The 10,000-nt window shown below is 37.3% G+C and overlaps 1 protein-coding gene across 2 annotated transcripts in view; it reads left to right on the top strand.

Annotated features, from left to right (window-relative positions):
* LOC124950500 (cytoplasmic polyadenylation element-binding protein 2) overlaps positions 1-10,000 on the top strand; it is a 125,590-nt gene that overhangs the window by 114,020 nt on the left and 1,570 nt on the right. For both annotated transcript variants that reach the window (XM_047497280.1, XM_047497279.1), the window contains 5 exons: positions 1,555-1,827; positions 2,046-2,158; positions 2,267-2,659; positions 2,824-2,934; positions 3,010-10,000. The exon at positions 3,010-10,000 is cut by the window's right edge and continues 1,570 nt beyond it. In XM_047497280.1, coding sequence (XP_047353236.1) covers positions 1,555-1,827; positions 2,046-2,158; positions 2,267-2,659; positions 2,824-2,934; positions 3,010-3,126 — 1,007 coding nt within the window. In that variant the 3' untranslated portion in view covers positions 3,127-10,000. The remainder of the gene's footprint in view (positions 1-1,554; positions 1,828-2,045; positions 2,159-2,266; positions 2,660-2,823; positions 2,935-3,009) is intronic.

Below are 10,000 nucleotides of genomic sequence, written 5' to 3'. Positions count from 1 at the left end.
GATTCTTGACATTACATCGATCATTCGGAACGATTCTTTGAGGTCTAAATTTGTTTTCAATAAATCATCACATCATCTCTTACGACCTATATATTCCATTTCTTATACGTCTATATATGTATGTATAGGTATTGTAAATAATATAAAGTAAGAAGAAATAGATATAAAGAGAACCGCGAACTTTGACGTAACTGCGATTTCACGATGGCATTCGTGAAATAAGGCGGAAAATAAAGTCGACATTTATTAACTAAAATCCATCGGAACGATCATCGAAAACGTCATAGATTCAATATGTTACAATATATTTATTACGTTCAATCTACTACTAATTATTTAACAATATTTCTTAAACAACTTGTTAACGTCTCTTAGTCTACGATACATAATCGAGATTTCAATTTTCTTGGTAAAAAATTTTTATCTCCGAAAAAATGGATAATGTAACTGTTCATTCCTTTCGTTGTGAATGCCACTTAAATAATGCTTGGCTCGACGAATTTTTTCCGTCTGTGTCGCGTTGTGTTGCGCGTACGCTTTACGAAATGAAGAAGGAGAAAGAAAGAAGAGAGAAAAAGAGAAAGAGAAAAAATAAATGAAAAAGAAGAAGAAAAAAAAAGAAAGAAAGATGAGAAGGACGATGGAAGATGAAGCGAGAGACGAGCGGGGACGAGAGTTCTTATTCCACTGTTTTGCAAACGCACCTCATCGACTCCTTTCGTTTGGTCGCATCGCGACCTCGTTACGTGTTTCCTGTTTTTTTTTTTTCCTTAACAACAGCGAGAAACAAAGGGGGATTACACCCTTTGGACGCTTATTTGATTCAGTTTATTCCGAATTGTTAATACGATCCGAAATAAGGACATTAACGATCTCTTCTTTGTTCGCTAAATATGGCGACATTTATCAGAAGAGCTATTTTTCCTGCTAAAAGACGATACAGTAAGTCCATTCACCTTTTCTTTCCTCTTTCCTTTCGTTTCTTACTTTTCGTTTTCTCTCTCTCTCTCTCCCTCTTTCCTTCTCCCTCTCTCTCTTTCTTTTTCTCTTTCTCTCTGTTTCGTCATCTCCTATCGATTCATTCCTATACGATTAAAACAAATCTCCGATTTCCTCTTTGTAACCTGTTCGTTAACATTTATTCCCGTGCCTCGACGTGTATCTCGACTTAACCTAAATTTCATATACTACATATTTATATAACGACTTTACTTTGAGCAAGTTCGTCTCGACGCGTTTGAAAATTAATTCGAATTTGAGAAAAAAAAGTAGAAAAAATAGAAGAGAATAAGAAAATTTATTTGATTTAATCAACAGATATAATATTCTTCTTTACGCGAGTTAGTATATTACACAGGTCTGATTATTCTCTCTCTCTTTCTCTCTCTCCCCTCCCCCACCTCTACTCCTCTATTCTCCCATTCAAAGAACAAAGAAAAAGTCAATAAATAGTTAATTATTATCTATTTTTAAGCTAAGTATTTTAAACGATATCTAATTACGTCCTAATATAATGTTATGTATATATATCTCCTTTTTTCTGTTTGTGATCAGGCAAATCTCCGTTCTTCCCGAGTCTCGATGAACCAACCGGTACTCTCTTGGAGGATCCAAACGCACCAAGTCAGCTCGATGGTGTTGGAGTCGGTGTTGGCGTTGGTGTCGGTGTTGGTGTCGGTGTCGGTGTCGGAGGTGGAATAACCGCTTCCCAAGCGGCACCGCTTTCTTCACCGAGTCGTAGCAGTCCTCACAGTCAGGGTAGCGAGACCGGAGAACGTTTCTCTAGGAAAGTCTTCGTCGGTGGGCTGCCACCGGATATTGACGAAGGTAAGTGTAAGAAAGTTAAAAAAAAAAAAAAAAGAAAAAAAAGGATGGCGACTGGTCGTGCCAGGTTTAAAAGATTTCAAGATTTTATTGACATAATATAAAATATTTCGCTGTGCTTTTCTTCCTTTTTTTTCCTTTCTTTTTTTTTCGTTTCTTTTCTATTCTTTTCTTTTTATCCAATCGATCATTCACCTTATATCTTATGAAACCATATACAGACGAAATCACAGCCAGTTTCCGTCGTTTCGGTCCCCTAGTCGTCGATTGGCCGCACAAAGCAGAGAGCAAGTCTTATTTTCCACCAAAAGGTTACGCTTTCCTACTTTTTCAGGTATTTATATATACATTACCTTTTAATATAATAATAAAAGAAAATAAAATGGAATCTTTTTAATGGGAGGCCTCGTTGAATTTAACGTCAAGTTGAATTTAATTTTAGGACGAAGGTTCGGTACAGCAGTTGATAGATGCCTGCATCCAAGACGAGGACAAGCTCTATCTCTGCGTGAGCTCACCGACGATCAAAGACAAGCCGGTACAAATAAGACCATGGCGGCTGAGCGACGCAGACTTCGTCTTGGACGCCTCGATGCCCCTCGATCCACGAAAGACGGTATTCGTTGGTGGCGTACCACGGCCATTAAAGGCCGCTGAACTCGCTATGATCATGGATCGACTTTACGGAGGTGTTTGCTATGCTGGCATTGATACCGATCCTGAATTAAAGTATCCTAAAGGTGCTGGTAGGGTCGCCTTCAGTAATCAGCAGAGCTACATCGCTGCGATCTCAGCTCGATTCGTGCAACTCCAGCACGGTGATATCGACAAAAGGGTTAGTCGTTTAATCAATATTCTTATCCAAATATATACAATAGATTACTTCGATAAAAAAGATAATTCAACTTTGGTAACCGATGTATTGATCGTTCAAGAAAACTCTCCTTATATTCTCTGTATATTATTTTTAATCTATCGTACGTCATTTCTGTAAATCAGGTCGAAGTAAAACCGTACGTTTTGGACGATCAGATGTGCGACGAGTGTCAAGGTCAGCGTTGCGGTGGCAAATTCGCACCCTTTTTCTGCGCCAACGTTACGTGCTTACAGGTAAATATTATTTCGATATTTTATCGAACTATTAACATATTTCAAATATAATAATACATTATTATTTCTCCGTAGTATTACTGCGAGCACTGTTGGGCGACGATTCACTCTCGACCAGGTCGAGAATTTCACAAACCTTTGGTGAAAGAAGGTGCGGATCGGCCTCGAGCCGTACCTTTCCGCTGGTGTTAACCCCCGCTGCGCTATCCCTAATTGTCTCGCAGCCCTAGCTAATTAACTACCACTTCTACGAACACCCACCCACCTACCCAATCTCCCCACTACCCCTGCCCTTCTTCCACAACGCAATCCAAGGATCCACACTCCCTTTATTACTTACCTACAGCAACAGCAGTTTCGATCATCAACCTACCACCTACAGCAAGAACCACCACCGACAACACCGTCATCACCACCACCACTACCACCACCACTACCACCACCACCACCACCACCACCACTACTACTACTACCACCACCGTTACTACAGCTCGATCGTCACTACTACCACTACTACTACCACTACTACTCCACTACTACCACTATTGCTACTATTACTACTACTACTACTACTACTACTACTACTACTACTACTACTACTACTACTACTCTACTACTACTACTACTACTATTACTACTACTACTACTATTACTACCACAACTACTATTCTACTACATCTTAAATACTACTCCACTGCTACTTCAAGTACTACCGGTTACTCGAGAAGAAAAAGATAGAAATTGAAGAGAAGACGAAGGAAAGCCGTTGCTGTCTGTTAACCGCCGACGCCTCTCGGCGTCGTTTCCGACCTTTGACACCTCGCTGCATGTGTTACCACGACGAGCAAAACCATCATCTCGTCCGTCCGTTCCTCGTCCTGGAAAATATAAAGAACTATGGTCATCAACGATCGTCAAACATTCGCGACGATAAAGAGAACATCTACGTGGGACAAAAACGTGACAGGATAGAATATAAGATGGCGAGCGAGCGTATGAGAAAGGAAGAGAGAGAGAGAGAGAGAGAGAGAGAGAGAGAGAGAGGGAGCGAGTGAGCGAGGATTACGAATTTTTCAGTGTATTCGATAGCTCATATGTATAATCCAGTTTTCACTGTAAAATGCAAACTTGTTCTGTCCGAAGATCGAGTATCGTAGTTACCGCTTTCGAGAGTAAAAGAAAACTAGAGAGGCAGAGAGAGAGAGAGAGAGAGAGAGAGATAGAGAGAGAGAGATAGAAAGATAGAGATATAGATAGAGAGAAAGAAAGAGAGAGAGAGAAAGAGAGAATTGAACGATATCGACGAAAGAGTAAGAGAGATAAGATGTTGCGTCAATATCGGTCAGTCTTTTTCTAAACGAAATCTTTTGAATTGTCATATTTTCGTAACTTTCACTCTCTTTCTTTTTCTCTTTCTTTTTTTCTTCTTTTTCTTTCTTTTTTTCTCTTTTTCGTCTCATTACCTCTTCAATGCGTATTGACTGTTCCGAAGAAAATATTTTCGCAATTGGATAACGAAACTCGTTTTCTGGCAATTGTTCGAAATAGAGATAAAAAAGTATTCCTCCTAAGACACGTGCAATGATAAGGTTTTGCGGAGGGCGAGTACTTGATCTATCGTGAAAGAGATAAAGAAGAGAGAAAGAGAGAGAGGGAGAAAGAGAAAGAGAATAACCGAGATCGGAAATGACGCAAACCGTAGCTGGTGATAACGCGCGAAAGAGAATGATATTTATATATAAATATATAAATATATATGGCGTAAAAAAAGGGAGACGATTAACGGAAAGGGTTAGAGAAGAGTGAGAGAGAGAGAGAGAGAGAGAGAGAGAGAGAGAGAGGAACGAAAAAGAAAGAAAAAGGACAGCGCGCGAAAGAGACAGAGAAAGAGAGAAAGAGAGAGAAAACGATGCTGGGGAGTCGACGAACTGTTCTCGCAAATTGGATATTGAATTAATCGATTACGATAATGAAAAAAAAAACCACGCTTTAAACCGCTGTGTATTAGATAATTCTCTGTATCACAAAAGGAAATTAACTAACAAACAAACAAACGAACGAAACAAAACAAATAATTAAGCAAAAAGAACGAACGAAAAAAAAGCAAGCAAGCAAGTAAACAAACACATACACGCAGGACACAGTTTTCTAGCTCTTAAGGACTCTTATTAAAAAAAAAAAAAAATAATAATAATATGTTACATAGGTGCGTTAATTGATATATACGCGTTTCTCGCGTACGCGCTCGTAGAAAGACACCTTTCTGAAGAGAGAGATGATTTTTTACTTATTAACTTATTCGAAATATTGATATCGAAAGCTAGGGAGACACGAAGAGTAAATAAGGAGAGATATAGTGAAATGAAACAGATCGAATAAAAGAAAAGAAATCGAGAGAGAAAGAAAGAGAGAGTTGGAAGCTAGAGGATTGGTAGTAGAGACGTAGGAAGAGCAAAAGAGATAGACGAGACGCTATTAAAAAATGATTTCATACAAGAGGACGAATAAAATTAAATGGACTGTAGTAAAATTTAATATTTTCTTCTCTTATTAATCTTCTTCTTTTTCATTTCTTGATTAATTATAACTATCGGTACAATCTCGGCCACGTTGAGAAATTCTCTCTGCCAATACTTTTAATCGGTCGAAGGAATCTTTCGAGTCCTCCTTTTAATAACTATCGCGGCATCCAGTCTCAAATTAAATTTTTAGGACGTTGCTCTTTTTTTTTATGTATGTATATATTTTTTTATTTGAAACTCTCTCTCGTAGGCTCGATTGGTCAGGTTTATATAAATCAAAGATAGAAATACAGAAATAGGGAAAACCATTGTAGATTCGAACTAGATAGATAGGTGAATCAGTTCGCAGGTCATTTGCTCCTTCTTACGTCCACTGTATAAGATCGGATATGCTTGAAACCAAACGAGAGGACAACAAGCGTGATTAGCATGATCTTGAGTCATCGGTGCGATCCTCGAGCGTTCGTACAAATTCGTACAATTCGTACGTATATATATACATTATACATAGTACGTATATATATATATATATATGTATATATATATATATATACATATATATATACATAGAAATATTATATATAGAAAGAAAAAGAAAGAGCGAAAACTCTTGTCCTACACACACACACGCATACATACATACATACATACATACATATATATAAACGTGCATATACACACATACTTATATACACACAGAGTAAGCTAATAATCTATAATATAAAGGAAGGGGTAGATTTTTGTACAGTTTTATGGTGACATCACTTTGATATCAATTAGCTAGCGCCATGTCGGGAAAAAATTTTAGCGTTTTATCACTTTCTTACAGCAATATATTCTTGTCTCGCACTAACGAGGATCCACCGGAGATATACGAAGATCTGAATTGTTTCTCGATGGTTCAGCGAATCATTCCCTTGTCCTCTCGGATCGGAGCAGACCACGTTCTTGGGCACCGCTCGAAAATGCACATTTTTTCGTTCTACAAACGCGAAATTGTATCCTTTTCGCTCGGTGTTCGAATGAATGAGAAGCAGGATAGTAAACGATAAACCGTGAAAAAGAATGATATCATCAATTCATCAACCGCTCGAACACGATCACACGGGATAGATAATGTGAATGAGAAAAATCTAATGAGAGTGTCAATGGATAATGAAGAAACGGGGTACGTCAAGCATGTTACATCATTTTTTAATGTGTGATCTGCTTTAATAAACGGACGTTTCTGTACGTATGTAGTAGCAGTCGACAACAACAACAACCATAATAATAATAATAATAACAACAACAATAACAAAAATAACAACAAATAAATAAGGAATAATACAGTCACATAGTTAACCTCGCACGATTACGACGATGGATGTAGAAAGAATGAAAAAGATTAAATTAAATAATGAAAGGGTAGTTTCGAGAAGAGAAACTGGAGAAACGCCTGTTCACACAGTACATACATATACATATATCTATACATATACACATACATAAACACACGCACACATACATATATACCAGGTTCAGAATTCATATATATATATATATGTGTATATATATATACATATATAAATATATATATATATGTATGTGTATGTGTGTGTGTGCGTACACGCAGACACAATGAAAAAGGGACGCAACCGCGCACATTCAAAAGAAATTAAATCACACACAGATAAGAAGTATATATTAATACATTATGTATTACATATACTAAAGGACTGATAATACGTTGCGTACGAATCGTAAAAAGACACGGAGAGAGAGAAAGAAAAAGAAAGAGAGAGAGAGAGAGAGAGAGAGAGAGAGAGAGAGAGAGAGAGAGAGGTAAAAGCGGGACAAAAGTAATCTCCACATCTATATATACACATATATATTTATTTTTTTGGTAATCCTTTTTGTATATATACTTATCGCCGTAGAATTTAGGTGGCGTTTAGACAGGCCGCAGAGAGCTCGAAGAACGATTCAATCATTAACGAGGGAAACAAATAAAATAATAAAAAGCAATGACGACGATGACGACGATGACGAGACCCTTCCGTCCCTTCGTTGAATTTCGAAATTCTCGCGATCGAAATCCGCGCGAGATTATCATCCGGATCGGTATAAATGATCGATAGATCAAGCATTGGCAGAGACAAAGTAAGAAAAAGAAATAGAAAGAGAACTGCTGGGAAAAGGACAAAAATTAGGAAATGGAAATAAAGGAAAGAAAAATGATACGACTTATATGATTTGTATTGTATTATGATATTCTAAAAGGAAAACAAGTAAGCTTTCTCGCTCGTCGCGAGGAATTGGAAATAAAAGGAGAGAAATGAAGTGAAAAAAATATATGACGGAAGTTGATAAGGAAAAAGAGAGAGAGAGAGAGAGAGAGGGGGAGAGAGAAAGAGATCAACAAGCGTTAGTTAGTGCAATTTTAACTCGTTGCCAGAGCGTTCTAAGCAAATGAATGAGAAGAAGAGAGAGAGAGGTGGAGATAGATAGACAAAGAGAAAGAGAGAGAGAGGCAGAGAGAGAGAGAGAGAGAGAGAGAGAGAAAGAGAGATAGAGATAGATAGACAGGGAGAAAGAGAAAGAGAGAGAGAAGGAAAAAAGAATTAATCTGAGCGGCTAAGAGTACCGTAGGAAGATTAAATTAAATTAAATGCCGCCACCGCCGTGTGTATCTCGAGAGATGAACAACAAGGAGAGAGATAAAGAAAGAGAAAGGAAACTTCGTAGAAAAGTATAGAGAAAAGGTAATAAGAGAAAGAAAGAAAAAGAAAGAGAAAGAGAGAGAGAGAGAGAGAGAAAAGGACTTTTTTTCGAGTGCACCCAAGGAGCGCGGATAAGTTTATAAAAAAAATACATGCTGTATGACGCGTCAACTGCGTATCCGTACGTGCGTGTTCGTAGTCCACGATATATACGTTCGATATAGGATCGCGACGTGATTCGTACGCGTGTTAGGCGAAAATTTTTCATCCCACATACGAGCACGGAGTACGCGTCGAAGGCGCTTGTGCGCGGCCATATGCTCGTACATGTACACATTAAACAAATACACGTATACACATACATAGAATTAAACATATTACATACGCATATACACATATACGTACATGCACACGTATTACACAGAAATATACAAACAAACACATTAACACGACTCTAATCGATCGATATAATTGTAGCGAAACTTATCTAGGTACCAATTTACCTAAATCAATTGATAATTAAAAATATATATTGATATACATATTATATATATAAATATATATTATATAGAGAGTAGTATTGTTCCAAATACTTGAGAAGCGAGTACTTGGACCGAGGACCGAGGCCGATTTTTCTAGATAAATTTTTCTAATGTTTAAACGAACGAGAGAGCTGCTCGGATCGCGGAGAGTAACCCTTCTGATCCCGCCGACGCGGCCCCACGTAAATCACACTACACATACACAAATACACACACACACACACACACACATACGCGCGATAAACACACGGTCACGTTTAAGTAAAATACACATATATACACACACGCACGCACGCAAATTAGGTGAATAAAGTAAAAGAGAATGAGAGAGATAGGAGAGTAATAGAGTCGATGTTGCTCGCGTCATTTTCACATAATCGACGTAATTAAAACGGTCGTGTCCTTTGAATATGAATGTTCTTAAGATGAAAAAAGAAAAAGAAAAAAAAAATAAACTAAGTGTTCGATTTATGCGTCTCTCTATTGTACGTAAAATGCGAAAAGAAGAAAAAAATGAATATATAATTATTATCGTGTGGCATATCGCGACGCGAAGTTCTAATCGACTTCGACTACTTTCGCGCCGCTAACTTGATACTTTCTATTACCTTTTCTTCTTTTCTATTTTTCTCCTATCTTTTCTTCTTTTTTCGTGTTCGCTTTCGTTTCTCACTCCTTTTCGGACGAGAAGCATACAGCGTTGTGAGAGATAGGAAAAGAAAATGCGCGTTATTTTATGCATAAACACATATAGACACACACATCCATACACATCCGCGTGCGCAGAAGATACTCGAGTAACTTACATAAATACATATACACACACACACACACACACACACACATATATATATATATATATTAAACACACACACACACGCACACACATTCACAGCAGCAGACACACAGAGGCTCAGTCACACGTCTTCATAAAAGCGTGGCGCGAGAAAGACCCACATTTTCAATGAAGTTATCGTTTTGAAGTCGACAGTAACAAAAAAAAATTGACAACAAAATAATAATAATAAATAATATGTTAGGTGTGATTCTTCACCTCCTTTGTAATATGTGTGATAAAGCATAATATATATATATAATATAATGACAATTATATATAGATATATATATATTATATATATATATATATAAAGTACTAATATATAATTGATAATAACGATTAAAATATCTAATATATTGTGACAGACTTGAAAGAAAGGGGGAAATGTAATTGGGGATTTAGATAGAGTGAGAACGAGAGAGAGAGAGAGAGAGAGAGAGAGAGAGAGAGAGAAAGAGAGAG

This window comes from Vespa velutina, chromosome 7 (assembly GCF_912470025.1).
Source record: "Vespa velutina chromosome 7, iVesVel2.1, whole genome shotgun sequence".
Taxonomy (NCBI): Eukaryota; Metazoa; Arthropoda; class Insecta; order Hymenoptera; family Vespidae; genus Vespa; species Vespa velutina.
Note: the sequence above shows the minus strand (reverse complement) of the source record. Positions and strands in the feature narration are given on the sequence as shown.